This window comes from Umbelopsis ramanniana (genome assembly GCF_025399195.1).
Source record: "Umbelopsis ramanniana AG unplaced genomic scaffold K450scaffold_46, whole genome shotgun sequence".
Lineage (NCBI taxonomy): Eukaryota > Fungi > Mucoromycota > Umbelopsidomycetes > Umbelopsidales > Umbelopsidaceae > Umbelopsis > Umbelopsis ramanniana.
Window position 1 is genome coordinate 46,045 of NW_026252132.1, and position 27,188 is coordinate 73,232.

At 42.5% G+C, this 27,188-nt stretch overlaps 12 protein-coding genes across 12 annotated transcripts; 6 read left to right on the forward strand and 6 right to left on the reverse strand.

Moving 5' to 3' along the window:
- Positions 1-213: 213 nt before the first annotated feature.
- Positions 214-901, reverse strand: K450DRAFT_250473 (uncharacterized protein). The gene is made up of 2 exons (XM_051590568.1): positions 759-901; positions 214-654 (listed from the first exon to the last, which is right to left on the reverse strand). The coding sequence occupies exon 2, from the start codon at positions 651-653 to the stop codon at positions 228-230; it is 426 nt and encodes a 141-aa protein (XP_051442717.1). The 5' UTR covers position 654; positions 759-901; the 3' UTR covers positions 214-227.
- On the reverse strand, positions 477-3,006 carry K450DRAFT_250475 (uncharacterized protein). Its single transcript, XM_051590569.1, has 8 exons — positions 2,701-3,006; positions 2,521-2,564; positions 2,392-2,452; positions 2,109-2,252; positions 1,431-2,025; positions 1,221-1,350; positions 759-1,080; positions 477-654 (listed from the first exon to the last, which is right to left on the reverse strand). Exons 1-8 carry the CDS (start codon positions 2,903-2,905, stop codon positions 650-652), a joined length of 1,506 nt encoding a protein of 501 aa, XP_051442718.1. The 5' UTR covers positions 2,906-3,006; the 3' UTR covers positions 477-649.
- Positions 3,007-5,414: 2,408 nt separating this feature from the next.
- Positions 5,415-7,821, forward strand: K450DRAFT_250486 (uncharacterized protein). Its single transcript, XM_051590570.1, has 8 exons — positions 5,415-5,905; positions 5,979-6,096; positions 6,167-6,321; positions 6,401-6,505; positions 6,572-6,694; positions 6,759-7,210; positions 7,285-7,387; positions 7,470-7,821. The coding sequence occupies exons 1-8, from the start codon at positions 5,813-5,815 to the stop codon at positions 7,623-7,625; spliced, it is 1,305 nt and encodes a 434-aa protein (XP_051442719.1). The 5' UTR covers positions 5,415-5,812; the 3' UTR covers positions 7,626-7,821.
- Positions 7,822-8,085: 264 nt separating this feature from the next.
- K450DRAFT_250494 (uncharacterized protein) lies at positions 8,086-10,025 on the forward strand. Its single transcript, XM_051590571.1, has 8 exons — positions 8,086-8,167; positions 8,246-8,370; positions 8,431-8,808; positions 8,894-8,977; positions 9,046-9,266; positions 9,329-9,528; positions 9,608-9,771; positions 9,844-10,025. Exons 1-8 carry the CDS (start codon positions 8,111-8,113, stop codon positions 9,938-9,940), a joined length of 1,326 nt encoding a protein of 441 aa, XP_051442720.1. The 5' UTR covers positions 8,086-8,110; the 3' UTR covers positions 9,941-10,025.
- Positions 10,026-10,110: 85 nt separating this feature from the next.
- K450DRAFT_200919 (uncharacterized protein) lies at positions 10,111-11,793 on the reverse strand (the record flags this gene model as incomplete). The annotated part of the gene is made up of 6 exons (XM_051584649.1): positions 10,111-10,328; positions 10,404-10,919; positions 10,983-11,354; positions 11,435-11,515; positions 11,573-11,612; positions 11,695-11,793. 6 exons carry the CDS (start codon positions 11,791-11,793, stop codon positions 10,111-10,113), a joined length of 1,326 nt encoding a protein of 441 aa, XP_051442721.1.
- Positions 11,794-11,923: 130 nt separating this feature from the next.
- On the forward strand, positions 11,924-13,016 carry K450DRAFT_250504 (uncharacterized protein). The gene is made up of 2 exons (XM_051590572.1): positions 11,924-12,456; positions 12,519-13,016. Exons 1-2 carry the CDS (start codon positions 11,937-11,939, stop codon positions 12,923-12,925), a joined length of 927 nt encoding a protein of 308 aa, XP_051442722.1. The 5' UTR covers positions 11,924-11,936; the 3' UTR covers positions 12,926-13,016.
- A 1-nt stretch (position 13,017) lies between these two features.
- K450DRAFT_250506 (uncharacterized protein) lies at positions 13,018-15,639 on the reverse strand. Its single transcript, XM_051590573.1, has 5 exons — positions 14,797-15,639; positions 14,213-14,722; positions 14,061-14,138; positions 13,826-13,995; positions 13,018-13,761 (listed from the first exon to the last, which is right to left on the reverse strand). Exons 1-5 carry the CDS (start codon positions 15,595-15,597, stop codon positions 13,200-13,202), a joined length of 2,121 nt encoding a protein of 706 aa, XP_051442723.1. The 5' UTR covers positions 15,598-15,639; the 3' UTR covers positions 13,018-13,199.
- Positions 15,640-16,618: 979 nt separating this feature from the next.
- On the forward strand, positions 16,619-18,620 carry K450DRAFT_250513 (uncharacterized protein). The gene is made up of 6 exons (XM_051590574.1): positions 16,619-16,728; positions 16,796-16,955; positions 17,019-17,620; positions 17,689-18,035; positions 18,110-18,144; positions 18,211-18,620. The coding sequence occupies exons 1-6, from the start codon at positions 16,648-16,650 to the stop codon at positions 18,408-18,410; spliced, it is 1,425 nt and encodes a 474-aa protein (XP_051442724.1). The 5' UTR covers positions 16,619-16,647; the 3' UTR covers positions 18,411-18,620.
- A 488-nt stretch (positions 18,621-19,108) lies between these two features.
- Positions 19,109-20,795, forward strand: K450DRAFT_250516 (uncharacterized protein). Its single transcript, XM_051590575.1, has 5 exons — positions 19,109-19,280; positions 19,366-19,480; positions 19,549-19,585; positions 19,658-19,894; positions 19,957-20,795. The coding sequence occupies exons 1-5, from the start codon at positions 19,225-19,227 to the stop codon at positions 20,724-20,726; spliced, it is 1,215 nt and encodes a 404-aa protein (XP_051442725.1). The 5' UTR covers positions 19,109-19,224; the 3' UTR covers positions 20,727-20,795.
- A 65-nt stretch (positions 20,796-20,860) lies between these two features.
- Positions 20,861-21,676, forward strand: K450DRAFT_250520 (uncharacterized protein). Its single transcript, XM_051590576.1, has one exon. It carries the CDS (start codon positions 20,938-20,940, stop codon positions 21,199-21,201), a length of 264 nt encoding a protein of 87 aa, XP_051442726.1. The 5' UTR covers positions 20,861-20,937; the 3' UTR covers positions 21,202-21,676.
- Positions 21,364-23,114, reverse strand: K450DRAFT_250522 (uncharacterized protein). The gene is made up of 4 exons (XM_051590577.1): positions 22,887-23,114; positions 22,465-22,800; positions 22,236-22,396; positions 21,364-22,105 (listed from the first exon to the last, which is right to left on the reverse strand). Exons 1-4 carry the CDS (start codon positions 22,969-22,971, stop codon positions 21,527-21,529), a joined length of 1,161 nt encoding a protein of 386 aa, XP_051442727.1. The 5' UTR covers positions 22,972-23,114; the 3' UTR covers positions 21,364-21,526.
- A 915-nt stretch (positions 23,115-24,029) lies between these two features.
- Positions 24,030-26,400, reverse strand: K450DRAFT_250529 (uncharacterized protein). Its single transcript, XM_051590578.1, has 4 exons — positions 24,891-26,400; positions 24,714-24,805; positions 24,578-24,601; positions 24,030-24,503 (listed from the first exon to the last, which is right to left on the reverse strand). The coding sequence occupies exons 1-4, from the start codon at positions 26,136-26,138 to the stop codon at positions 24,458-24,460; spliced, it is 1,410 nt and encodes a 469-aa protein (XP_051442728.1). The 5' UTR covers positions 26,139-26,400; the 3' UTR covers positions 24,030-24,457.
- Positions 26,401-27,188: the final 788 nt, after the last annotated feature.

Sequence of the window (27,188 nt, forward strand, 5' to 3'; positions counted from 1 at the left end):
TCATGATTAGCGAGGTATAATCAGCCATGACCCACATTGGCCATTCACTGCATTCCAGTACAAATGTCGCTCGAACTTTTCAAAAGCTCGCGTTTCAAACGAGTGTTTTGCTTTTAAGGAAAAAAATCTTGAGTTTTGTATAAAAAAACGCAAATCTAGAATAGGAGTAATTAGAAAACATAAAAACATTGTAAACTAGACAAATTCTGAAGTAGTTAAAGGTGGGGTCACCATATGACTTTGCTAGTGGACAAATGGCGAAAGAGAAAATCAAACAAATACAAGAATGAAATAATGCAAGCATTAAAAATAAGCTGGGGTAGCCCAATATTAGATACGGGTTTGAGATCGATATTCCCAATGCGATGGGGCCTTATCATGGTCATTTTGCGAGGTATCATGGCGATAGACATGCGCGAAGGAAGGTAAAGGCGACGTTTGTCTAGCTGAAGATGGTTTTGGTGAGACTTCCCTTCTTTGAGATAACCATTCGGTTGGTCTCGAGCCATTCTCCCCATGTTGCGACCAAGATGAGCCCCAATTCTTCCTCTGCTGGTCGTTGTTGCTATTTTCATGAGCTGGATCGTCTCTGCGACCATACCATTCTCTTCTTTGGTGCTCTGGTTCTCGGTGATGTCGTTGATGGTGCTCATAGTCGTCATGTTTTTGCCAAAGGCTCCAGTCCCTTGGTTTATCTGAGCGATGTTGATCTCTAATATTCAAATCTTCGACATCACGTATCCGGTCTACGTGAATATATTTCTCTGGCTGTCGCCAAGGTCCTGAATTATCTGAATCTATTGGTGGTCGATATTTATCATCCGCTTCAAGCGGAGATGCAAGCCGACGGACCGGTTGAAGGGCCGTATTATAGACAGAAGCTGAGGATCGAGGGGACGAGTAATAAGTATTATATCGAGTATCGGATGGGGAAGAATTATGTCGACTATATGATGGTTTTTGATGATGTTCAGTGGCCTCCGCTGAATCTTCATTCAGCTGTATCTTCATCCGCTTTGATGGTCGAATCATCGTTCCATCTTTTCCTATAAACGAGGGTTTTCTTGCTCCGCGTCTCGACTGGTAGAGAATAAAAATATGATTTAATAAACGCACACTCAGCAAACAACACCAATGTGATCTGGACGGCCCAAATAGGAAAAAAAACGCCTTCGAGAAGGGGGAAAAAGAAGCATGGAAAAAAAAAAAGTGGTTCTTACCTTGGGTTCTGGAATGTAATTTGGGTTGATCTTATAACAGCTGCCTTCCTTAAAGAACCGGCCTTTCTTGACAGCTTTCTGCAGAGATTGTGACGCACTTCTTGGAAACGCCTCCGCCAATGGGTAATTTCTATTTGCCAATCACCGAAAGAAGACTGTAAGCACGACATATAATCAGTTTCATATCTTGATGTTGCTAATGCTGCTTACCTTCCCATCCATTCCCATATGGATCTGGGAGAAGATCCGCGCGGATCCCCGATGGCAATGAGAGCTTTTTCAATCATATCTTCATAGCTAGGTACGTCATCCAAATTATAGCCTGACATAGTATCGTCATTGCTATCGAGCATGTCTGGTCGTCTTGGAGGCGAATGAGAATGCGAATCTCGGCGAATGTATTCCGATCTGAGATAAGCCGGATACATCCTAAGGCCAGGATGATTTCGTTCGTAGGTGAATAACATATCGATCAAGAAAGATTTTGGAAGAGATAAAAGGTATGCGAGCTTTGTTTCTCTTTCGATGTCACGACCATCTACTTCGTACTTGGCAACAAGTTGGCTTTCTCGTTCCGTTTCGCATTGACTGCAGAACCATGTCGTTCCCTCAATCTCCAGCGTAATGCTTTCAATAGGAGGCATATGACATTGTTGGTGAAAGGGACGATCACATTTGTCGCAAAGGACAATACGGTTATTTTGCGGCGAGTTCCCTCGGTGGCAAATAGTGCAAAAAATCTTTTGTGTGTTACCGGTATAACCACCACCAGCCGTTGAGGTTCTTCTTTTTTGCGATTTTCTCCCTAAATAGTCAATATGTCAGTATCGTTGCTGATTAACAAGAAATCGATATAAAAGAAGGCAAAAAGATATATATTGACAGTACCTGACGCGGCAGATTGAATGGCAGAGAAATGCTCAGGCTTATTGATAGCTCTTCCATACTTTGTCCGCTGCTCGGGTTTATCGTCCTCATGGTCGCTTTGTTCGTCGGCGCTATTTGAGGATGGCGGCGCTTGGAGCTTCCTTACTGCAAAAGGCGATTTTTGCCTTTGGTGAGTCTGAGCTGATAATTTACTCGCAAGTCACATCCCAAGCGACCGGGAGTCAATCTGCGATAATCTGAACTAGACAAAACCTTGTCTGTTCAAAGACGGTAGAGCACATACCTGGCGAAGTCGATTCTGATGCTGATTCATCATTTTCTTTCTGATCATCATACATGTCGTCCTATTTTGAACCATCTATTATCAGTATACGATCATTAGATTATCTGATGGGTCAACAATGAAACGTACCTCGTCCGCCGCAGCAGATTCACTTGCAGCATCGGGAAATGACTCTAATAGACGTTAATAGTCAAAATCAGTATAATGCGCATGTTTTTTTGAATTTTTTGTACATAGTTCGCTCATTCGCTCCGGATGAGTAGATTCACAAGGGTGGAACCTAGCTGACATATTTAGAAACTGGCATACCTTCCGCTGCCCTAGCGTTTGGACCAGAAGAAGTCGATCGGTGGCTGATTGGACTAGAGATTTTGGGGGAATGTGGTTGAAATGAAAGTGGGTTGTTGTCGGCAGTTGGTGGCGATCGAGCAGGTGTGGTAGCGTCAGGTGTGCTGGGACGACGCTGGTCCGTTAACGCAGCTATAGACAAAGGGCTGTGTGGTTGGTTTGCCATTTTTAACCCCTAAATAAGGGTAGAAAAATAATACGACGAACTGCAAATGGATAGCGAAGTTGTGGAAGTTTAGGAAGGAAGGGGAAAAGAAAGAGCCATATTAGATGGCGATTTCCTCACAGCTTGTAAAGTATCATGACTCCGAGCAACGATTGACGGTATCTGTATATTCGGTATTATAAAATTTTACTTTAACCGGTTGGGAGCAGATCTCATCTGTTACGTTCGCCTGTCAATCAATCTTTTTTGACAAACTTGACTGACTGACTCACCCCATTTCCATACCATCTCCCATTCCATCAACTTAATATTCCATTGTCAGAGTCTTCTAGAAATCTTTCAATTCGCGATTTGAAACATGTTTTCTTCGTCTTTCATTACCGCGCTGTTAGCTGCCACTACATTGGCTCACTTATCTGTGACCCACACTGACCAACTCTACCCACACCCAGTCCTGTCCGCCCCTCGCTAATTCTATCTACCTGGCAAAGTTTTACCGCAACGACCACTTTTATTTACCAGGATATCGGCTGTCATCTAAGGTTTTGAGCACAACGGTTCATGATGGTTCTATTTAATTTTTTTTCTATTTTTGAGTTTGTTACATACAGTTGGTCGGGTGATTACCAATATCAGCGAACGAGAATTCAGATTACGATACTGCGAACATTTTGAACGAACCAAAATCTTGATATCATCAGATCTCTTTTCAAGAATGACACTATAGTTCTACTTCTTTTCTCCTTCCTGGCGGCAATTTGGTCACAGAAAGGAAATTTATTTTGACGATCTCTACATCAATTACATGTTAAAAAAATAATAGTATAGAATACTCCACCACGCAGATTATCAAAGTGGGAGGGCATGTGTTGCTTTTCTGTCTGTCTCCACTTACCCATAAATGACAAGGTGTACACTACTATTTTTGATCGCATGGCAACACTCCCAAAACGTCGTCTTTTGAGTGATGGGAACCGCTGGACATGAACTTGTAGGCGATTATTACAATCCAAGCGGTATCTGGTATCAAATGATACACATTTATCTTTTAGTAGCTGGAGTATGAATCTCCTCTATGGCTTGTGCATTTCCAATTCATCGCATTACCATATTGGTGTCCGGGGTTGCTACAACAAGCTCTGTCCCAAAGTCCCACCAAGTATTTATCTTTCCATTAACCATCATAGTGGGTCTTCTGATCACACAATTGTACCAAAATAAAAAAATTCATGACGCGGAATTAGTAAAAGGTCCCGCTTTTTGAAGGTCAAAGCTTTGTTCTGGAATAACAACACAACGAAAAAATAGGTAACAAATAAACAAAAAAGAAAAAATGATCAAAAACTCTACAGAGAACTCGATGAAGATGTTCTATAATACTTATTGATCTCGCACTAAGCACCAATATTGTCATATGCAGCTCACAGAAAGAGAATGCATCTTTTGTCATGAATGTGACACATTACCCATCATGGTCTCTTTCCTTCGTCATATAAAATCCATCGCTTGATACTAATCATTCGTGTTCAACAAAAACACACTTTGGAAAACAAGAGCCACATTGAAATTTAACTCCGAGAAACCGCCTGAGAACGCATTTCCTTCCATTCCTTCATTGCCATCTATTAGATCAAAGTTTGCAAGTACTACCTTGAATTATTGTGGTGACTCCACAGTCGGGAAAAGTATCAATACCGTAAATTTTTGTGCAGGGTCATGCTATTGCTCTGATAGAAAAAAAGCAACAGAGCGCCATATGAGTAGAGTACCCGACGGCGGTCCCCACCAGTCAACGCCATATTCAAACTCACAAGCTCACTTACCATATCCTATCTTGGACACACTTTCTGACTGTATCTGTCCAGCCATCTGCGATGGATGGGACGAACCCATATTACATTTGTGACATAAAGTACTTAATTGCTATCATACAGAAAAGGATAAATGCTTTTGCCACTGAGGGTGTGAAACGTACAAAAGCGAATATTTCCGATACATTTTGCCACCAAAGATGACCATCTGATTGTCAAAATGTGTTATCACTGTGGATCGCTGATTGCGCAGTTAAGGACGGGACACTGTGCCTATGGCTTTACTCACGCCTTGTGAAATCATTGGGAAATTATCCGTTTCTTCCCTCAATCGATAATCACGCATACCTTTTTATTTCGTCTCTTCTGAGGGTCTTTTATACATCATTTGATTCTATTAGACGATTTATCCTGTAATAATGAATGATAATTGGGTTAAAGTGAATGAATATAATTAAAACGACATTTGTAACTTCCCTTCTCATTCTCAGTGGCGACTTTCCTCTTAACAATTACCCATGGATGCAGAAGGCTATTTGTTAAAGAAGATTGAATAGAATCACAGGCTACTACGGATAGAAACCGTATGAAAGAGACACATTACACATTACGGAGGAGAGGACAAAAAGCATTAGATATTTGCAAAAAATAAATAAAAAAAATGAGAAATAGACTGTAACTGGGACGAAAAAATGGTTAAGTTTTGCTACGCTTTTCATAGATTATGAACCCATGGCTGTTTTCTCTGTTAAAAATTATAGTGAAAGGAAACTATCGTTTCCTTGGGCTTGACCAAGACATTCCCCTCGATACCCAAAATTGTTCTGAAGCTGACAGTGCGACCTTCTCAAAGTAAGCGCCTCACAAAGCCAAAGCTTTTTTTATTTACATATCAACATTTAAAGAAATACGAAGTGTTTTGAAAATGTATGAGAGACTTTCCTCCTCGAAGGTGCAGATACTGAGAAAGTAAAAGGTCTTACTGTTAATTGGGCTCAGGTTTTTTCCAAATCACGTGAGCAAACTTTTTTTCACTTGGAGCTCTAAAAAACATTTTTTTGTTATTCTTGTCAAGCAGTTGAATCTTACATCAAAGATGGCCGCCAAACATGATTTGACGATGCGAATGATTCCATTCCTGGATAGACATCTTGTCTTTCCGTTGTTGGATTTCTTGACTTTGAAGGAGGTTAGAAAGATTACCTCCAAATTATATTGATTTGATCTTGTTATGCTGATCCACCACTCATTCACAATCGTAGGTCTACCCCACCGAAGATCTGCTCAAAGCTAAGCACGAATTATTATCTAACACCAACATGGTTGATTTCGTGCTCAAGCTGTACCAAGAAATTCACAACACAGAGGATGTCCCTAGAGGTATGTCTAAGAATCGATCGACACTTTCGCCACGCCACCATACCAACTGATAGAATGTTGCACCTTTTAGAATTCGCTGAGAAGAAAGAGAAGGTCCTTGCTCAACTCGAAGAATTCCAAACCCAAACTCAGAATATCATCGAAGTTATTGAGAACCCTGAAGTCATCGCTGCCCTTCGCCAGGACAAGTTGCAAAACCTTCACTTTTTGAAGGAAAACTACAACGTAAGATCATTGTAACGGTTTTGCGGTTATTGCAGAGTGCTTTGAACTAACGTGTGGCACTATTTCTTTATGCTGATAGTTCACTGACAGTATGGTGTTGACCTTGTACGATTACGGTCAGCTTCAATTCAACTGTGGTAACTATGGTGGTGCTGCCGATATGCTCTACCATTTCCGCGTTCTGGTACGTATGATACATTGCACATATAATTCTTGGATCGTTTCATAACAAGCTGCATTTTTTCTATAGTCTACCGATAATGAGCGCAACTTCTCCGCTCTTTGGGGAAAGCTCGCTGCTGAAATTCTTACTGGTAACTGGGACGTTGCTTTGGAAGAGATGCAAAAGCTGAGAGAAGCCATCGATCAAAAGGTAAATAGCCTCGTCTCTCATGCGTTGGGCTGCCTCCATTAACACATTCTTTTCCATAATTCAGAGCTTCAGCACCCCTCTTCAACAACTTCAACAACGCACTTGGTTGATTCACTGGTCCCTTTTCGTTTTCTTCAACCACCCCAAGGGGCGCGACGGCATCGTTGATATGTTGTTCTCTTCACAATACATCAATACTATCCAGACATCCTGCCCATGGATCTTGCGTTACTTGACGACAGCAGTTGTCACCAACAAGCGTAGAAAGACATATATTAAAGAGCTTGTCAAAATCATCCAACAAGAGTCATATGAATACCAAGATCCCATCACTGAATTCATCGAAGCATTATATGTTCACTTCGACTTTGAAGGTGCTCAGCAAAAGTTGAAGGAGTGCGAAGAAGTTTTGAGCAACGATTTCTTCTTGGTTGCTGCCCGTGAAGACTTTATGGAGAACGCACGACAGTTCATCTCAGAAACATATTGCCGAATTCATCAAAAGATTGACGTCAAGTAAGTTGACCTTCAGGACGAGAACATTGAATAAGATTTGTGCAGACGCTAATAATTGACGTTGTCTACACTAGGGAATTGTCACAAACTTTGAACTTGACTCAAGAGGAAGGTGAAAAGTGGATTGTCAACTTGATCCGGGACACTCGAGTCGATGCCAAGATTGACTTTGAGGAGGTATGTGCATTTTACATTGATAGTTTCAGTTTATACCATGATAGGATAAGCTCTCTAATCTCATTACGCTTTGCCTACTTAGAACACTGTCATTATGAACACACCCATCACTTCAGTATATCAACAGGTCATTGAACGCACAAAGGGACTTTCATTCAAATCACAAGTCTTCGCATCAGCCATAGAGAAGCGAGAACTTGCTGCCGCTTCCGCTGCCACCACAGCTGAGGCATTGTAATTTTTTGTTTTTGTTCTTGTATTCCGAGATGTCAGCTTATCATACAATCCCTATTTTGGACCCCTTTTCTTCCTTTCATCATGCGCGCTTGCTTTTCTAAAAATCATTTTGATGGGCTGGCGTGCTGTTTCCCATGGCTCGATATAAAAAATCAATTCATAAAAAATAAACAACCATGAAATCTATATGTGCGCTGACCAAGTCATTCCATGTAACATCGAGATAAACGCCTTATCCATACATTCAACAACGCCTAAGACATGCCACCACAAAAATTCGGCACCGTTTAGCAGGCAACTTTGTGCAGGGACTGCTATTTTTTGCCCAGTGATCTTCGAAGCCTCATATTGCTACGGGTTGGCGCCATTCAGGGCAATCATGACGTGAAGTTCTCATTGGCTAGATTTTGTGTGCGAAGAGTTCGATTTAAACCATGGGTATGGAACATCCTTGAGACTTTCCTTGCTTCTCTCCCTCCCGCTATCATGAGCTCTGAGAACCGTAAACTTCACTTTGATACTCTACAGCTTCATGCTGGACAGGTGCGTACATTATAGGAGAAGACCGAATCGAATATCAGACAATGGCGGGCAGCCTACTAAAGCTTACCTGTTTCCAAGGAACCTGATGCCTCAACCAACGCACGCGCTGTTCCTATTTATGCTTCGTCGTCCTTTGTTTTCAATAACACGCAACATGGAGCTGACTTATTCGCGCTCAGAGCATTTGGCAACATCTATTCTCGGTAAGCTGAGATACTGTGAGAGAGTTCTTAGGATTTGGCAGCCTTCTAACCTGTGTTTAGTATTGGAAATCCTACCAATGACGTCTTCGAGAAGCGAATGGCTGCTTTAGAAGGTGGTGCCGCTGCGATTGCTTCTAGCTCTGGACAGTCTGCTCAATACTTGACGATTGCCACCTTGGCTAAAGCTGGAGACAATATAGTGTCCAGCGCAACGTTGTACGGTGGAACATACAACCAATTTAAGGTTTTATTACCGCGTTTCGGAATCACCACCAAGTTTACCAATTCAAATGAACCAGAAGAGTTCGCAAAGCTCATCGACGACAAAACCAAGGCTGTGTACATCGAGAGTATTGGTAATCCTGGCTACTCTGTCCCAGATATCGAGGCTATTGCAAAGGTAGCTCACGCCGCAGGCGTTCCACTTGTTGTTGACAAGTAAGCCACGTCTCATAAATAATGTGGGGTAGATGACAATTTGCAATTTTGGTTTTTTAATTTTTCTGTTCATTGGCATTCACAGCACGTTCGGTATTGGTGGTTATCTTGTTCGTCCCATCGAACATGGTGCTGACATTGTTGTACACTCTGCAACCAAATGGATTGGGTACGCTTTCCATCTGGATCATCCACACTCTCCCTAACTGCAAACTAATGCTCTCAACTATTTCATAGCGGTCACGGTACTACCATTGGAGGCGTTATTATTGACGCTGGCAACTTTAACTGGAATAATGGTCGATTCCCAGACTTTACTGAGCCATCAGAAGGATATCATGGGCTGAAGTTTTACGAGACTTTCGGAAATCTCGCTTTTGCAATCAAACTGCGGGTCGAAACCCTTCGTGACCTTGGTGCCAACCAAAATCCTTTTGGTGCTTTCTTGTTACTGCAAGGTAGGTTTCAACGCATACACATGTGTATCATCAACCTCCATGGTTAATGTTGTCGTAAAAAGGTTTGGAGACGCTCTCGCTTCGTGGCCAGCGTCACGTAGAGAACACGTTGAAGGTAGCCAAGTGGTTGGAACAACAGCCTCAAGTGAAGTGGGTCAGCTACCCTGGTTTGGAAAGTCATCCATCTCACCAGCTTGCCAAGAAGTATTTGAAGCATGGATTCGGTGGTGTGTTGTCCTTTGGAATTGAAGGAAACGTGGCTGTAAGTAGCATTGCTATTTTTAATTATGGGTATACTCTCCTTGAAAGACAAAACCCACTCATGTACTGTGATTATAAAGAATTTCATCGACAACGTCAAGCTTGCCTCTCACCTCGCCAACGTTGGTGATGCTAAAACTCTAGTCATTGCCCCCGCACTCACAACTCATCAACAGTTGACTGATATCGAGCAGACGGCTAGTGGTGTCACCAAAGATGCTATTCGAGTCTCTGTTGGTATTGAGTAAGTATAGTGTTTATGATTATTTTATTTTAAACCAAGACATGCATTGGCTAACCTGGCATTTCCATTCAGGCACATCGATGACATTATTTATGACTTTGAGCAGGCACTTAAAGCTTCAGAAAGAACTGTTGATAAGCTGCTCGAGAAAGTAAACATCTCCAACTAAACTCTTAATTGATGGTTGTCCACTTAATAAATGCCAGGGCATGATTTATGTTCGTAGGGTATTATAGGAAAAATGACATTTGGGAATGAAACGATATGTAGCATAGAGATATATGGAAGGAACAATAGGATATTACATTGGTGCAAAACATGCCATAGAAGGTTGTTCGCCTAGTGATTTGATGAATGGTCCTTCTTATCGCTGGATTGGAGAAACGTCAATAAACGCCAAAAGAACAAATTGGCCTTGTCACGCGTGAATTCTATTTCCGTAGTCAGATAATCTGGAAGCCTCATTATTAAATCAGCATCTCTTCGTTCGTCAAGCATTGGTTGGTAGTGTAGTTCATTAGGCTGATTATGGTTTTGCGTTAACTTGAAATGTAAAGCTATTGGAATGATTACGTTAGAAGGAAAATGCATGCAGCAGGTGTGACATTTTTGCACAATACCATAATACTTACTTCCGTTGCGACCCGTTTGCAGGCAGTTGTAAACTATACTATCGTTTGACTTCTTCACATCAGTCAAGAGCAGGCCGGTAAGGTCCTCATACATTTCGGTTTTGTCGCTCTTGCTTCCATCCGATGTAGAGTAGATCCCGTTTGCAAGTAAAGACTTCTTATTATCACTAGCCTTTGCTTTCTCAATATGTATGTCGCGCTCTTGTTCTCGTAATCGAATTGTAGTCGTTAATTGTGCAACTTGTGCTTTCAATTGATCCCGTTCAGAAATGATTTCGTCATTAGCTTCTGAATCCATGTAGGACTTGTTCTTTTTCCATCGATTGAATTGTTGAAGTTCTTCGTGGTCCATGGTCGTGGTGCCTTGTTTCTTACACTGTGCCTGCAGTGCGGCATTCTCTTTCTTTAAAGTCTCGACTTGCTCTCGTCGTGATTTCAACTCGTCTCGTGTGGCATCAAGATTAACTTCAAGCTGATGTTGCGTAAGCTGTAAAGACTTGATGAGTTTTTCAGACGCTGTAGTTCAGAATCGCATTAGCATTGAGCGGTTAGCATGAATCACACATAAATACGACTCACATTCGAATCGGTCTTCGTATTTCTCCCGAACTTTTTCCAAATTCTTTTCTGCTTCAGTGTAGCGAACATTCACTAGTTCTTCAAAGCTCTCTTCAGCTTGTTTGATCCATCGTTTAGCACGCTCAAGGTCCGCCCGGAGTTTACGATTATCAAATGTATTGCTGCTCAACGTGAAAGCATCTATATTGAGTGATGGTGGAGGCTGTTTTGACCTTTGGGATTGACTGGCACTTTGGTGACCATACGACGGGCGCTCATCATCGCTTAAATCAGATGTTAATCTAGCTCTCTTTGCCGACAATGCTCGTGCTTGGTCGGATACCACATAATCCATTCGCCCCTGGCTAGACAAGTAGGTACTCTTTCCTTTTCCTGAAAGCAAACCCATCATGAGTTACTATGAAACAATTGGCATGCGCATGCTAAAGATGACTTGATGCAAGCTTACTTACTGTTAGGTCTATCGATTAGCCATGGCGACTCTCTATCGCCTTCAGCGTGCCCTACTCCGTTGTTAACACTATATGGATTATCTTTTGCATTGCGTTAGTTGTGGTTAATGCTTTGGTAAACAGTGAAATGCAACATACAGTGCTCTCGCGTTGATGATTGTGAGCTGTGTTGATTAACCTAAAGGTGACAATGGCAAAATAACTGTATTGTGAGCGATCGACGATCATCTAAACGTAATGCATACAAAGAAAATCGTTACCTTTCCAGAAGGTGCTTCTTCAAATATCATATCATCCTCTTCTTCTTCTTTGAATGAGCGAGATTTAGATGCTAGAAGGCGATTTCTTGCAGCGAGCATAACAGCAAGGCAAAGGAAGATTCGCGAGTCGCGTGTGGGATGGAACGTCACAATTTTTTTCTTAGCTGGCTCGCGCGCGTCCCATTACAAATTCCACTCAATTTTTTTGGGCGACTTTTCGTTAACTCGGGCGACTTCTTACAATGCTTCAATCCGACGGCACCAATGGCACTCATAAAACACATGAAGAGCAGCAATACCTTTCCTTAATTCAGAACATTATTGAAAAGGGTGAGAAGCGAGCGGATCGTACCGGTACAGGAACCGTGTCTATCTTTGCTCCTCCACAGCTGCGCTTCTCATTGCAAGACGACATTTTCCCGCTTTTGACTACCAAGCGAGTCTTTTGGCGTGCCGTTGCAGAGGAGCTCTTATGGTTTATCAAAGGCGATACCAACTCTAAACATTTGAGCGAGAAAGGCATCAAAATCTGGGATGGCAATGGTTCACGTGAATACTTGGACTCCATTGGTTTGTCCCATAGAGAAGAGGGTGACCTTGGTCCAGTGTACGGATTTCAATGGAGACACTTTGGAGCAGAGTACGTTGACTGCAAAACAGACTATACTGGAAAAGGCGTGGATCAATTGAAAGAGGTTATCGATAAAATTAAGAACAAGCCTACTGACCGACGGATCATATTGAGTGCTTGGAACCCTGCCGGTAAGTAACCGTTGCTACATTTGGAGCTCATGTAGGATGGCAGTGCTAATGATGCGTTGTAGATATTCCCATTATGGCATTACCACCTTGCCATGCTTTCTGTCAATTCTATGTATCCACACCAACCGAAGAAGAGCCTATTGCAAAACTTTCATGTTTGCTCTATCAGCGCTCCTGTGATATGGGTTTGGGTGTACCATTTAACATTGCATCCTATGCCTTGCTTACTCGTCTGATTGCTCAGGTTACTGGCCTCTTGCCTGGAGAATTCATTCACACCATGGGAGATGCGCATGTGTACGTTGATCATATTGAAGCCCTGAAGGAACAGATTCAACGAGAACCACGGCAATTCCCCAAGCTGAGAATAAACCCAGATGTGACCAACATCGATGACTTCAAATATGAAGACTTTGTGCTCGAAGATTACAAGCCCCATGGAAAGTTAGACATGAAGATGTCAGTATAAACTATTTTTGATACACTTGAGTCAATTGACTGCGTTTTGTGCGCTGTAATAGTAAATATTCAATTGTCTTGTCAAATTGTATACTAATTTAAGAACTTCTGTATTTTCAACGAATAAACAACTTTTATTCCTTTCGTTATCGTGATTGTGATGAAGGAACTTCCGTAAAAAAATAAAAATTCAAAACATAGAAGTAACCATGGTTTTAAGCAAGAATCTGACAAAAATGTAGTCACTCGTTACGGCGATATAACGAAGATATATGACAACCCAGCTATTTGAAAGGCGAATCTTCAAAATTGATGTCTTCATTTGTTGGTGAGTCAGTTGCCCAATCCGTCACCGGTTTCTGCTTGGCAATGATGTCTTCCCAACTGATAGAGTCTTTCTGCTTGCCTTCCTCGGCATTCTCAATCTCGGCTTTCCTAGGAGCAGTCAAGGATGCCAATTTTGGCGCACTTGCCTTTGATGAAGGTGGGCTCTTCACAGGCGCTTCTTTGCCGGATTCCTGCTTCTGCTGCACCTTGGCCTCAGCTGCAGCGCGTGCAGGCCAAACGGCTGCCTTCGCGGGAGTACCCGCAACAGCACTACCAAGGTCGGGCCACTTTTCTTCAGTCACCGTGAACGACTTTGCTTCGGACGCGTGCTTCTTTCGATCTTCTTCCGCTTCACGACCAGGGAGTCCCCGGTGATTGCGCGAAGATCTGTCTCTATTGTTGAAATCACCTCTATTTCGTCCTTCCTTTATATACAAGTCGTCGTCACCTTTCTCCGCATCCCAGTCTCTGGAAGCGAGTGCTTTGACTTTTCTCGCAGCATTAGCTTCTCTCTCAACCCTATATGAATATATGTTTCAGTATAAAATCAAGTTCACGCAACAATGTTTCATCTAACAATAACCTGATTTCCTCTGCTATTCTTTTCTCTCGCTCGATTCGATCACGCTTTGCTTCCTCAGCAGCGAGTCTGGCTGCTTCTTCAAGCTTTTCGTCTTCCTTCCGTCTTCGATCTCTTTCTTCCTTCTCAGACTGAAGTTGTTTTGCAATCTCTTTCTCTTCCTCCTCGATCAACTAAAAATCATGCTAAGTAAGATGTCTGTACAGACACAGTTGCTTTTCACAAACTAACAACGAACCTTCTGTCTTTGTTGAATCTTTTCATTCTGAAGGCGTATACGTTCAATCCTAGCATTCAATGCTTCTTCATCTATATTCTACAGAGGATGAAGACACATCAGTTATAAGATTAAGCCATATTCGGCAGAACAAAATGCCAGCTCCAACTTACATGTTTAACGAATCCACCAGTAGCTATTCTGTCTTCAGTCTTCCCTGACTTAGAATGTTCTACATTAGCATGTCGCGTATTGCTCCTATCCTTCTTTCCGTTATTATGCTGCGATGGACTCTCCGCAAACGCACTATGGCGTTCGCTGGACCCATATGGTTTCTTGGAGTGACCATCCGCATGTCCTTCTGGCTTTGAACTATGCTCGCTCGCTTTGGAGGCATAAATAGAAGCGCTGCTACCTTGAAAATCTTTTTGTTTCTTGTTCACAGTAGAAGTCGCTGGTTTATTATCACCAGGGCTCTTCTTAGGACTGTTATCCTGAACGTCTGTAGCTTCGCTGTCGACAGTTGGAGGACGGCCCCAATATCCAATGTCAATTGAAGGTCGCTTTTTGATGGAGGGTGGCTGTTCAGGCTCGGTGCTGTGAGACTTGCCCTCGTCATGACTCTTCTTCTCTGCGTCATGTTGTAGTGCGTTCGAATCAGTCACAACAGCCTCATTATCACACTGCCATGCATAAATAAACGATCAATTCCAATTAAATGTTACACTTCACCCCACAATGCTATCATTGCAGATACCTTTTTATCATCCTCAGAAATATTGGTAGTTTCTGGGGTCACAGGCAATTGAATTTCTCCGCGCTCTTGAGAGCCCTCATCTTTGGCTTTCTCCTCTGTTCTGTTGATATCTACCTCGGTTTGCACTGCAGCAAGTTCTGATGACATGCTGTCGTTTTTAGTTTCATATTTTGAAGGTGCCGTCGACTCGTCCTGACCGGCTAAAAATCGCTTGTTCCACGGACGTGTTTCTAAGCTAGAGGCATCATTGGTTTTGGCGGCGCCTTGGGCCAGGTCTTCGCTTCCTGACTTGTTCAAAACGTTGGCAGTTGCCCATTTCGACTCGCTACTGGGTGAAAATGTTTGGCGGTCAAATGCTTGATCACTATGGTATTGCTGTCGCTTGTCAAATCGTTTATCAAAGTTGCGAGGCTCGTAGCCTTGATTGTCATATCTCGATCGGTTTTGATCGTTTTGCTGAGAAAACCGATCGTAAGGACGACTGTCCCATCCATTGTTACGTCTAAAGTCTCCACTTCGCGTGTTGTATGACTGGTCCTTCTTATAATTATTGTTATATCCATATCCAACATTTTTCCTGCTTCCGTAGGAATTTTGCGAATTGCCGGCACTCGCCCATTGCGAAGCTAAAGTGTTGGGATCTTGCTTTGGACTCCTTGTGTCGAGCGAAGGCGAGGGCTCGGCCGATGCCCACTTGGAATCTTTGACTGATTGAGCCCAATCTACAACAACTTCTTTTTCTTTAGGGGCGTCCTCCTTCTTGTCAGGACTTGCTGCCGGGGGATTATCCTTTGCCTCCATTAATTGCTAGGCAATGTATCAAAAAGGGACACTGAGTTTCTAAGGTGGTATGAGATCAAATTTTTCGTCATCTGTTAGGCGAGTTTGTTTCGTAACTGACCCAAATCAAGAACCCCATGTTTTAACTGAACAAAATCATGGGTAAACCTATTGCTAGAACTTTGTACCAAAGAATATAACTAGAAAAAAATCTGTGATCACGGTATTGTGGGTATATAGGAAAATGACAGCTCATCAGTTTCTTTCCACCAAACTACTTTCCGATATCGTTTGGGATGGGCCCGTGGCAGAGTCGACCTTTATTGCGAACGTAAACGACTCAAAGTACGCACATATAAGAAAGGGACTTTAAGCGATGGTATGACTTATTGCATTGGTGGGCACCGAGTGATCCTTTGACCAGTAAGAGATCTCCCTTCCATTCCCTCTATCTCTTTCAAGTTGGTTTTATCACACATTGTCCGCGGAAAGAGGTCGAATAATCGTATAAACTTCTAATACCCTTACCATAAATTCGTACAGACATTGGAAATATTCGGCTGTAATAAAGTTTACTATCTAGTACGCTTTTGACTTTAGCAATTGGTAAATTCTACTAGGTAACAGATGCTATAATGGGAAATTGCAATCTCAGTATAACGGTTGGACGAAAAAAATTGGTGGTGAGCAATGTATATTTGCCCTTGACATAACATAGATGTACGATCAAATCAAGATGACTGGAGCGTCATTTTCTTTAAATGTATGGAGCTTTGCCGTGATACTACCATCGCCCTAAACGCATGGCAAGAACATGTTGCATCAACTAATTTGTGCTACATAGCAAGCCCATCATAATGAGGTTCAATGGTTCTTTATTGTCCAGTTTATTTGTAGTCCATCGATATCGATTACAATGCTGCAGCCGGAATAGAGCGGCAAACCAAAGCTCACGTGCAGGATTCCGAGAAAGAAATTTTTTTTTAGTCGAATGAGGGAGTCGGCGACGTTAGTGGAGTTTCTCTGTTTACTTCTATCACTATGACTCTTGATATCTCGGAAAAATCATCTATGGATGTTGTCGACTTTGCTAAAAGTAAAGGACGTCGCAGAACTGTGTATATATCTAGTACACTTGCAGCGACTGGCGGTGTTAGTATAGACGGGATATGCTCACCAACCTCAGTTTGACCCTGGCTAATAATTTCTTTTGCTCTAGTTTGTCACTGGTTATGATGTTGGTGCGATTGCAAGTATACTGGTATTACCAACCTTCCTGGATGCATTTCCAGATCTCGATACCAACCTTCAAAGCGTCCTTCTCATGGTCACTCTAGCAGCTGGTGCGATCGGTGCCTTCACTTCTGGCTTCTTTTGTGGTATGTACTATTTCGGATCAAACTGATGTTTACCTGTGTCAAGCATACTAATGAAGCAAATAGATCATCTCAGTCGTAGATACACCATCGTTCTCGGAGCCTTTATCTTTGTCGTTGGTTTGATCTTGCAGATCATAGGATTGAAAACTGGAGTGTTGTTTACCGGACGCATCGTAGCAAGTTTTGGAGGAGGAATGATTACCTGCACTATACCATTGTATCACTCAGAAATTGCTCCTGCTGACATTCGAGGACGCCTGATTAGCTTGTTCAGTGTCATGGTTTCAGCGGGCACATTGGTTGGCTATTTTGTTACTTTCGGCACAAGCTACTTGACGACCAACTGGAGTTGGCGAGCTGTATGGTTGATCCATGTTATCGTATGCGCTTTCCTCGGGGTCTTTGCCTGGTTCCTGCCTTTTTCTCCCCGCTGGTTAATTGACCATGATCGGCATGAAGAAGCTCTCCAAATCCTCTCGTCTTTGCGCGAACTACCAGTTGAGCATCACCAAATTCAAGACGAATATCATGAGATCAAGGCCGAACTAGAATTGGAACATACATTTGGACACCGTACATACATTGAACTCTTTAAAAAAGGAAATCGTATGCGTTCCTATATGTCAGCAGGCCTATCGGCAGGATCGGCATTAACTGGGACTCAGGTAGGGGATGAGTAGAACATAGCAATGAGCTCCTCATGTAATTGACTCAACTTGCAACTTTGTTTCAGGCCGTTTCATACTATGCCCCCGCAATTTTCAAGAACGCTGGATTATCGGACGTCAGCACTTCCCTTGCAGCTACTGGAGGAATGGGAGCAGCAGCTTTGTTAGGTACATGCGTCACAGTAATGTGGTTGGACAAGTTTGGTCGAAGGGTATACCTCATCAGCGGGGCATTCACTCTCTTTGCTTCTATGATGATTATTGGCGCAATGTTCAGTTGCTTTGCTGAAACAGATAGCGATGGCAACATCTTAATGACTTCCATGTCTGCTCGAAACGTTGTGATCGCATTTCTCTTTATATTCAATTTTGTCTACAATGCGACACTCGAACCCATTTCTTTTGTTTTACCGTAAGTACAACATTGAATCTGCTTACACCTATTGTGGTCGAGACGTCTTATCTAATGTTGTTGGAATACATCAGAGCCGAGGTATACAATATGCGCTGCCGTGCAAAAGGTAGGGAACCATAACCAACGGTTTTTCTTCTGTCATTTACGGTATTGAACCTTTACATCTACACAGGCCTTGCATTCGTTACCGGGTTATGGTGGATTTGCGCAATCTTTACTACCCTGATCATGCCGCCACTTTCGGCTATCTATCCTGCTGCTCCATACTATTTGTTTGGAGGCTGCTCATTCGTGGCCGCCATCATGATGTGCACCTTTCCAGAAACGAAGGACCTTACACTCGAACAAATGGAGCAGCTATTTTCCAAGTAAGCACTTGAACTTATCCAGTTTCCTTCACTCAGCATATCACCCGCTTTTATACTTCCTTTTCCACTTTCTCGGGTGATTGCATATCCTTCTTTCCCATTCCTTTCGCAATACATCGATGGATGATCTGTGTTGCTTCGGCAGCGCAGTGAACCCGTCCTTTTTCTTCTCTCAATAAGTGGCACAAGGGGTGCTGTACTTTGGAAAGATTTTATCTGACCAAGTCGGCTGAGATCATACCCTTAAGCTATCGATATTCCACTTTGGAATATCGATTGGCTCCAGCGGATTCACGTTAGTACGTGCGGCGCGATGTGCTCCTTATTACCTTTCGAGCTGTAGTGTGCTACAGATTCTTCGCAGGCGGCGTAGCCGAGTCTCTTTTCCAAAGAGCTCTGGCTGGCGCGATCGACTGTCATTCGCTACAGTGATCGGACTGTTGATGAAAGTACCCTGGTGAGATGAGCTGATGTTAGGGTTTGGTGAATTTTGCGTGCCGAACAATGCCTGCTGTCGGTCACCATATAAGGTAACATGTTACATGGGACGAAATATGTGGTGGAAATTAATGAGAGCAATAGCATAACCTACACGGAAGGCTACGTGACCTCGAGCAACCTATGTTAAATGACAATATGAGACGATAAGGTGCTTTTTGAAGTGAGAGCCTACGTGAAAGATACATGGCTGGAACCTACGATATTCGGCTTTGAAAAGCGCAACGGAATTATAAGGTCGTGCCAAGCTTTCAAACTGAGATAGTTTATTTATACCGTTTGCTTTTCCTTGGGATCTACGTCTCTTGCGTACAACTAAGATGGATCCAACACCTGCTTCAAACGGGCCAGTAATCGCTGGTTACTTTGTGAATTGGTAAGCGATTTCGTCAGTGCATGTTACTGACACGTAAAAGAGTCCGAAATGGTAACAAGGAATGTTTAATTCTTGTTGAAATTAGGGGTATATATGACAGAAAGCACAATGTCATAGACTTGAAGCAAGACGCGCACAAGTTAACCCATGTTCTATATGGTTTTGCAAACCTTAAAGAGGATGGAGAAGTGTTCCTAGGGGTAACTATCAATTTTTGGAACTCATAAAACTTGGTGGAGTGACGGAGGTTAACACATGGAGGTTGCAGGACGCATGGGCAGATACAGACAAGCATTTCCCTGCAGGTATGAAAAAGCTTAATTTACCACGGCACATACCGTATATCAAAAAACACTAATGAGGCATGTACCTTACAGAGGAGACCATCAACGGCTCTGCAGACACATGGACAGATGAACCTGACAACCTTTATGGCAATTTTAAGCAACTGCTGTTGTTGAAGAAGGTTTACCGCCACTTAAAAGTATCCATTAGTATTGGTGGTTGGAGCTGGTCCACCAACTTTGCTGTAGTTGCAGAAAGCCCACAAAAGCGTGCTCGGTTTGTTGAGACGGCTGTTAAGCTGGTTGCTGATTTAGGACTGGACGGTATAGGTAGGTGTTTATACACACTGTATGATTAATTTTAATGTCATTCACTTACTAACACCCTGTAGATATTGACTGGGAATTTCCAAAGGATGATAAGGAAGCCTTCAATTACGTTCATCTGATGTACGAAGTTCGAATCGCCTTGGATCGATATGCTCAATCCCAGAACCAGCTGTCTGAGCCACGATATTTATTGACTTGTGCTGTACCGTGTTCTCCTGCTCAATATCAAGTGTTGCGTTTGTCTCAAATGCAGCCCTATGTTGATTTCTTTTACCTCATGGCATACGATTATGCTGGTAGTTGGGATAGCGTCGCCGGTCATCAGGCCTCTCTGTATGGCGGTTCGTTTAACACACATCAAGCAGTCGAGCATTACCTGCAACAAGGCGTACCTCCCAACAAGATCGTCATGGGCATGCCAGCATACGGAAGAGGATTTTCGAATACAAATGGAATAGGAGAACCATTTAACGGCTTACCAAAGGGCACATGGGATGAGGGGGTCTTCGATTACAAGCAACTTCCTAAACCAGGAGCCACTGAACATCATGATATGCAACGGGTGGCATCGTGGTCTCACGATCCACAAACAAGAGAGATCGTCACCTATGACACCCCACAGATCATTGAAGCTAAATGTAGATACGTAAAGGAGAGAAGGCTTGCAGGAGCAATGTTTTGGGAGCTGAGCGCCGATCATAAAGGGGAGCATCCACGCAGCTTGGTTAACACCGTATACAGAAGCTTCGAAGGAAGACTTGATAATTTACCCAACCATATTAACTACCAAGCTAGTAAATACAACAATGTACGAAGAGGTCTTGATCAATAGAAGAATATGCAGATGTAGAACTTCGCGTTACGTACAATAAATGGCAAGCTTGTTTGACGTGAACCTGCACCATTTTCTTTTTTTTTTTGAAAATCAAACTTCAAGTTTCGCCTTTGGCATATTTGAAAAAAAAACCCCCCTGTGCTTGCAATTTTTTTTTTTTTTTTGGCACTGTAAGCTAGTAACCTATCTTATATTTAATCTGAACCTCATGGCCATTTGGAAGGTAGATCCAGCCAATCCAAGTGAGAGGATTCAACCCGCCCCATCTCCAGAGCATCCTGGAAATCCCAAGTGGTTGACGGGCACTGAATGGCGAAAGCGACGACAACCGAGCTTCATCGAGATGGATAAGATTATGCCCCCTTCTAGTCGGAACTTTGGATTAGATAATAGCGGCTGGGGCTCAGTCAACCAAGATGCCGATGGTAGTGGCTGGGGTAGTTCAAGTGCTGGCGCATCGGCCGGTTGGTAGTAAAACATGATCAAAATCGACTGGATTGCCCTTCAAATCAACATTTTCCAAAAACCAGGCTGTACGTGATAGTAATCTTCAAAGGGATGCAGTAGCGTCTCTTGCCAAATCTCTGTATATCGGATATTAAACTATGTATGCTCATCATACATATATATTCCTTGACAATTTGATGTATTTTACTGCCGTTCAATTCGGTATTTTCATCTTTTCTTCTTTTTTTAATAATTGTGCAAATGGCTATTTAGATGAAATGTGTCGGTGTGGGGTGATGGGGAAGAGGAAGCCGGGTCTATCTTTTTTATCTATAATTACAGGTTTAAACTTATCGCCGTGATCTTGAGTCCCGGGTAGTAGAATTTGGCTGGTTGGTGACAGAGAGCATGATTGATTCACGCGTGTTGGGAGGAGCAGCTTCAGAAACAAACCGCCGTTTCGGATCCATTTCGTACTTGGTCCGATAAGGGTTCTTACTATTGTAATGAGGAAGTAGGGTTTCCTCAAAATGAACGTGGGCTTGATGCTGAGGCATATAGGAAGGTGGTGGAGGCGGGATAAGATTGTCTAATGCCTTAAGGTTTGGCGCGGATTTGTTCAATGGTTCTTCCTGATAGTCGTCGCTGGAATATGCGCTATCGCTAAATTTGGGAGTAACCGCCGCACTTGCGTATCCCATAGGATAGCCATCTGTGGAGTTGGTCAAGTAATTTCTGACTAAATTTCCCGGGTCAGGCTCACTATGTGATGAGAACCGATGAGACTGATGAGGTTTTGAGAGTGGTGCCACTGGGTTGGGAGGATAGGAGTATCGCTGTTGGGAAACTGGTGTTTGCGTTTCCTCTGGAGTTAGGAAATAAGCAATATTCTTAACGAATTCATCCATGGTAATACTCAAATGGAAATCCTAATAATAAAAAGGCTGTCTGTCAGATTGAAAATTCCTAAAATGGTCACATCCGCTCAGTCCCACACACAAAAACCAGGCAAGAGTTGAATGTTATCGCGGTAAGTACAATGCGGAGAAAATTACTTACGAGTAGAACCAGTAACTGCTTTTCCATGAGATTTACTTCAGCAACTGAAAAAACTGACGAATATCTCGCCCAGTGTCTGTTTTTAGGTGAGGTATCATTGACATACTTTGCTGTAATGATCAATGTGGAAAGGAATACTCTATGGCAAGTACAGGGCATTCCTATTTAAATTGAGGCATATTAAAAATTTGAGCTGTCATGGCGCTGAAGGCGAAAAAAAGGGTCTTACCTTTAGCAACGGTATACAAAGATTGTCGAAGTCGATCGAGATAGACCAAGGTCGCCAAAAAAGTGCCTGTATGTAACCCAGACTTACGTACCAAGTTGGTGATGAATTCACGTAAAGGAGGAACTGCAACTTGGCCAGGTAGTGGAGGTGGCGCAGACGAGGCATCATATGTATGATCGGTCGGAGCATTGAGTGGTGGTGTCGCTAGCGGCTCGCTAGAAGACATGCCTTGCATGTCAACATTTGTATCTGACCAAGTATGTAGATCAGAGCTACTTTGAGGTGGTGAGGGAATAGTACATGGGATAACCGTTGTTGCTTTCCATGTCACATAATCTGTTCAAAAAAAAAACGAGCAGGATTTAGCAATCAGAAGTTCTACAAATATATATTTTCAACCTTAGCAAGGTGTATGAACCTACCTATCATTTCTTCGGTGACGGGTTGGCGCAAAAGCTGTTGAATGGCTTTATTCCGTGGCGTTTGATATTCAGTATACATGTTCATCGATTTAGTTGGACGCCTGAAGTCGAGAGCAATTGAAGGGCGAGAAAGAGAGAGGGGATGACAAGGGATAAAAAACGAGTTTATAAGCCGAGTAGATTGGATATATCGATATTAGATTGAGAGAGGGAGTAGACGAACAAAGCGTGAAACTGGAGGGTACGACAAAAGTACGTTATAGTGGTCGCCTTTATAATGGAGTGATTTAGTGTGTCAAGTCTCCGAGTTTAATCTCAATAAAATAAAAATCTCACTTTGTTCTCAATGCCTGAGATTGGGCTTATTTTGTGCTCTTTTTTAAGAATCTTTTGTAGATAGTGTCCGATCCAAGACATTTTGCTCACCTCTTTTCAATGTTATGGTAAGACATCCTCAAAGATACCAACAAAACTCAAACCTCCCAAGGTATCACTCAAAACGACGCCCCCAATTAAACAAGGGTGTTTAGCTAGCTGATTGTATTAAATTTGTTAAAAGCATACATAGTAATTTTCTCGACCTTTCATTAGCATAGCATATACATAATATTACCTCCGCACATGATTTTTTGGTCTTAGGCTTACGCAAAATGGAACGATTTTTTCACAAACTTTGTTCTTGCACTATCGATAATGTATTTAAAAGGGTGGGCTAGAGCATTTGGTATCTTGACATAACCTTTGTTTCAGTCAGCTTCAACTTGGTTGACGTGCAGATATGATCGCTGCTTTTCAGTAGGGTCCCCCGTACTTCAGTGTAAGCACCCCTCGTTAGAAACATTATGCCCAAATCTGAATGTATATTTGGGAAAATTGAGGTTTGATCGAAAATTTTTTCCAAAAGCTTTCCTTAAATGAGGTGTGGGAGCAAAACGTCGACATATCACAAGGGGAGGTGCCATTCAGTTCCGCGGATGAGTATCAACATGAAGGAGATAAACAGAAGCGTCTCCTTAGAAGTAAACTGTGTATTATGACACAGTTTATAATCTACGATAAGTAACCATACCGTTGTGTAAAATCGACGTGTTTTCATAGCTATTTCGGTAAACCCCCTTTCCTATTCTCTCTATTTTTTAAGAGCTTCATCTGCAAGCTTAACTATAATTCATGTCCACGCAGGGTTGGATGATCATCCCATTATAGTGCAAAGTTGACGGCTTTTACTGTATTGACGTCGTGATGAAACATTGTGGCGATACCACAATGGGAACGATAAAAAAAAAAAAAGTGTGAAAGGAGGGTAGAAGAATAGATAAACTGTGCTATTTACAACATTGTGTGAAAAAGTCCTTGTAGTATTATGTACAACATTGTGCTAAAAGATATCTTTCGTGGCCGAATTTAGGGGTAGGGGTAGTGAACCAGTAATTGGGAATTTGAGGATGAAGGCATGAATCAACGATATCGGTACTCTTTGAACACCTGCCCCATTACGAGGATATGCACGATTTTGACACCTCTTGCACTATAGGTTTATACATGCCTCCGCTCATCCTAAACATCAAACATTATTTCCCGTTGCTGCTTTTCTGCTTTTTACTGTACTTTGAAAAGCTAGAAAAAAAAAAGGAGTATGAGTGAGTATTATCGTTCTCTTTCATAGCTGAATGTGGGACGAGAAGGCTTACCGAAGTCCACATGCGTTACATAGACTGATAAGAAGGGGGAAAATAGTAACATAGTTTAAATGTAAAGTATGGTTAGCAACAAAAGTATGTTGTCAGCGGCATAGAATGCATCCTGAAATTAAAAAATACTACATACGTCTTCGGGCCATTGGGACCTCTGCGCCATTCAGGGCTTTCAACACATCCGCATTCATGACATACATATTCATCTTCCACAATACGCTGCTTCTTCTATAGGATTTCAAATAAGTCAATATGAACACAGACATGTTGTCCTCCTCCATATCCTTAATATTTCTGTCCCCTAGCTTACCTTCTTCCTTTGTTTGGATTTGGTCTCATTATCCAAAGAAGACATACCAGAGGCTCCAGTGGGTATACTGACCCTGCCATCATATTGCTTATGAACGGCTTTGGGTGATATGGACGCAGAGGTCAAGTTAGTGGTAGCTCGAGAGGTATCAGATGCCGGGACACTTGCATTCAACGATCGACCACTCAAATCAGAAGCCGTTTCGTTTTTAGAAAATTCGATCGTTGATAACAAAGCAACGGGGTGACGGTCCAGATCCATCCTAGATCCATACATAATGGAATTATTGCTATTACTATTGTTGTTATCGCGTTGAGATGCCCCCTGATGCTGAGGCTCCAGAGTATTGGTATAGTTGGATGTGGTCCTTACGGCATCCTTTGCGGAAGAGATCGATGGTTCTTGGGTCGCAAATATCTTATTGTCTCCTACAGCGTGACTTTTTTCATTCGATGGAGATGACTGAAGTAGCTTAAGTTGATTTCTCAATTTTTCATTTTCAATCTTGAGTTCCAAAAAGGAGTCCAGCATTGTCCCTGCTTTTGTAGGGTAAGGTTGAGCGATGCCAAAAAAGCATTTGGGTACTTCAGAATTTCCTGATCCTCCAAAATATGGATGTCCAATAACCTCGAATGTTACAAACTTGTCGTCCTTCTTTCGGAACCGATAATAGAGCTTGAATTCACTTCGCGTATGAATAGCCAAATTGAACTCGCGTATGAACATATCGATATCGTCTGAGTGAAGGAAATCCGTGATCGATCGGCCATGGAGTTCGTCGGGTGTATAGCCGACAAGTTCCACAGAGGACGGGGAGGCGAAGAGAATTTTACCGACGGGTGAAAGTACATGTAAGAAGTCGGTCAACTCTTCAATAATTCGCTGGTCCCAATTCTTACGCTTCGTAAAGTCATTAGTATTCGTACTGGTGGGCAAAGGTCGAGCAGCTGGTCTCATCATAACGTTAGCATCAATGGCCGACATCAATGAGGCGGTCATGTCAGATGAGGCTGTCACCATTGAATTCACCAGATCGTAGCCATTCTTGTTGACCAAGGAAAAGTCCATAGCGTTTGAGTGAGGAGGGCCACTGTTAGCAACATTTGCGGGTGCTGAAACATAGGAGTGCGGTGGTGGTGGTTGTGGTTGAGAAGTGTATGTATCTTGAGAGGTCGTGAAGGCGTTTGAGGGCTGTGAACCGAACTCAACATAGCCTGGGAGGGTGTTTGAAAAACCGTAGGGATTCATGTGCGGCGCATGAAAATGGAAGGGCAATGAAAAAGGGAAAAGAGAAGACACTCGAAAGACCGAAGGATGGCAATTGTGTGTGAGTGAGAGAGAGAGAGATGCAGTATTACTACCGTTTTGGGGGGGGGAGTTTGGGATATATAATTTTTTTTTTTTTTTGTGGAGATGCCCTTTGCAAAAGGTTATCTAGTCAAACGAATTTCTCAAAAATTGAGATAAAGGAACGTAAACTTTTCAAAAATAGGTTATGGACAGTATTTTATATCGCAGTGATATGTTGATCCGAGTATTTGCAGCTGGCGTAAGTGACAATCCTTCTTCTTAACCTTGCTTGATGATTGTCACTGAGTGGCAAAAGACCAACGTTCAAGAAATATGCTCTCTTCCTAAAATAAAAACAAAGACCGGAGGACCCTGATTGGCTCGATCGAAAAGTCAAGTACTTTGAATTTTGGTAAAAGTCATCAAAAATGCCCGATAAGGGAACCAAGTGGATCAGCGTTTGGCTGGAGCCAGAGAGCCATTTTAACTCAGCTGATTGGCGGAATCTACAACAGTGGAGGTTGGATGCTCGAATGTACAAGAGTTTATGATCCAGGGATTGATGTGTGAGCGAAAACCAGCCGATGCTTGTATAGCTTGTATCAGTTGACCGCTCACTACATTGCATTCTACTTCGCTCTAATGATTTTTTAAAAACAGTCAGAAAAACGATGCGGCTTCACAAATTCCCATTGGAAATAATTATTACCGCCAAATTTGCCCATGATATAGGCACGTTAGTGATATATTCGACTTCACTTTTGAACTTGCTTTCGTCAATGGCCCATTTGGTTGTCAAATCATCTACCGGTCAAAAAAAAACAAAACACAAACATATTAGGGTTGTGGCCAACATGGAAAGGATTTTCTGTGTAGCATAGCCAATCGAAATGAGGGCGGTGTTGCCTTACGTTTAGTGACCACAATCCAGGCACGGTCCAATAGATAGTCTGCAGATACGTATTGCAGAGCATCTTTGAGTACAGCCAAGCTGTGTGCGTTCGTGAA

What these genes read in the sequence shown, in the direction of transcription:
- K450DRAFT_250494 (XM_051590571.1), top strand. Translation starts at nt 8,111, where the DNA reads ATGAGCTCTGAGAACCGTAAACTTCACTTTGATACTCTACAGCTTCAT. An exon ending in TGCTTTCTTGTTACTGCAAG is followed by an intron (nt 9,267 to 9,328) that starts GTAGGTTTCAAC and finishes TGTCGTAAAAAG; the next exon opens with GTTTGGAGACGCTCTCGCTT. An exon ending in GAATTGAAGGAAACGTGGCT is followed by an intron (nt 9,529 to 9,607) that starts GTAAGTAGCATT and finishes GTGATTATAAAG; the next exon opens with AATTTCATCGACAACGTCAA.
- K450DRAFT_250529 (XM_051590578.1), bottom strand. Translation starts at nt 26,138, where the DNA reads ATGAATCCCTACGGTTTTTCAAACACCCTCCCAGGCTATGTTGAGTTC. An exon ending in AATCCAAACAAAGGAAGAAG is followed by an intron (nt 24,806 to 24,890) that starts GTAAGCTAGGGG and finishes ATCCTATAGAAG; the next exon opens with AAGCAGCGTATTGTGGAAGA. An exon ending in GGTCCCAATGGCCCGAAGAC is followed by an intron (nt 24,602 to 24,713) that starts GTATGTAGTATT and finishes CCTTCTTATCAG; the next exon opens with TCTATGTAACGCATGTGGAC.
- K450DRAFT_250506 (XM_051590573.1), bottom strand. Translation starts at nt 15,597, where the DNA reads ATGGAGGCAAAGGATAATCCCCCGGCAGCAAGTCCTGACAAGAAGGAG. An exon ending in AGATTCAACAAAGACAGAAG is followed by an intron (nt 13,996 to 14,060) that starts GTTCGTTGTTAG and finishes CATGATTTTTAG; the next exon opens with TTGATCGAGGAGGAAGAGAA. An exon ending in AGAATAGCAGAGGAAATCAG is followed by an intron (nt 13,762 to 13,825) that starts GTTATTGTTAGA and finishes ATATTCATATAG; the next exon opens with GGTTGAGAGAGAAGCTAATG.
- K450DRAFT_250504 (XM_051590572.1), top strand. Translation starts at nt 11,937, where the DNA reads ATGCTTCAATCCGACGGCACCAATGGCACTCATAAAACACATGAAGAG. An exon ending in GAGTGCTTGGAACCCTGCCG is followed by an intron (nt 12,457 to 12,518) that starts GTAAGTAACCGT and finishes GATGCGTTGTAG; the next exon opens with ATATTCCCATTATGGCATTA.
- K450DRAFT_250516 (XM_051590575.1), top strand. Translation starts at nt 19,225, where the DNA reads ATGGATCCAACACCTGCTTCAAACGGGCCAGTAATCGCTGGTTACTTT. An exon ending in GCTGGTTACTTTGTGAATTG is followed by an intron (nt 19,281 to 19,365) that starts GTAAGCGATTTC and finishes TGTTGAAATTAG; the next exon opens with GGGTATATATGACAGAAAGC. An exon ending in AGACAAGCATTTCCCTGCAG is followed by an intron (nt 19,586 to 19,657) that starts GTATGAAAAAGC and finishes TGTACCTTACAG; the next exon opens with AGGAGACCATCAACGGCTCT.
- K450DRAFT_250513 (XM_051590574.1), top strand. Translation starts at nt 16,648, where the DNA reads ATGGATGTTGTCGACTTTGCTAAAAGTAAAGGACGTCGCAGAACTGTG. An exon ending in CACTTCTGGCTTCTTTTGTG is followed by an intron (nt 16,956 to 17,018) that starts GTATGTACTATT and finishes TGAAGCAAATAG; the next exon opens with ATCATCTCAGTCGTAGATAC. An exon ending in CCCATTTCTTTTGTTTTACC is followed by an intron (nt 18,036 to 18,109) that starts GTAAGTACAACA and finishes GGAATACATCAG; the next exon opens with AGCCGAGGTATACAATATGC.
- K450DRAFT_250475 (XM_051590569.1), bottom strand. Translation starts at nt 2,905, where the DNA reads ATGGCAAACCAACCACACAGCCCTTTGTCTATAGCTGCGTTAACGGAC. An exon ending in CATTCAATCTGCCGCGTCAG is followed by an intron (nt 2,026 to 2,108) that starts GTACTGTCAATA and finishes TTGACTATTTAG; the next exon opens with GGAGAAAATCGCAAAAAAGA. An exon ending in ATTACATTCCAGAACCCAAG is followed by an intron (nt 1,081 to 1,220) that starts GTAAGAACCACT and finishes ATTCTCTACCAG; the next exon opens with TCGAGACGCGGAGCAAGAAA.
- K450DRAFT_250520 (XM_051590576.1), top strand. Translation starts at nt 20,938, where the DNA reads ATGGCCATTTGGAAGGTAGATCCAGCCAATCCAAGTGAGAGGATTCAA.
- K450DRAFT_250473 (XM_051590568.1), bottom strand. Translation starts at nt 653, where the DNA reads ATGAGCACCATCAACGACATCACCGAGAACCAGAGCACCAAAGAAGAG.
- K450DRAFT_250486 (XM_051590570.1), top strand. Translation starts at nt 5,813, where the DNA reads ATGGCCGCCAAACATGATTTGACGATGCGAATGATTCCATTCCTGGAT. An exon ending in GAGAAGCCATCGATCAAAAG is followed by an intron (nt 6,695 to 6,758) that starts GTAAATAGCCTC and finishes TCCATAATTCAG; the next exon opens with AGCTTCAGCACCCCTCTTCA. An exon ending in CATCAAAAGATTGACGTCAA is followed by an intron (nt 7,211 to 7,284) that starts GTAAGTTGACCT and finishes TGTCTACACTAG; the next exon opens with GGAATTGTCACAAACTTTGA.
- K450DRAFT_250522 (XM_051590577.1), bottom strand. Translation starts at nt 22,971, where the DNA reads ATGAACATGTATACTGAATATCAAACGCCACGGAATAAAGCCATTCAA. An exon ending in CGTCACCGAAGAAATGATAG is followed by an intron (nt 22,801 to 22,886) that starts GTAGGTTCATAC and finishes TTTTTTGAACAG; the next exon opens with ATTATGTGACATGGAAAGCA. An exon ending in AGCAGTTACTGGTTCTACTC is followed by an intron (nt 22,106 to 22,235) that starts GTAAGTAATTTT and finishes TTTTATTATTAG; the next exon opens with GATTTCCATTTGAGTATTAC.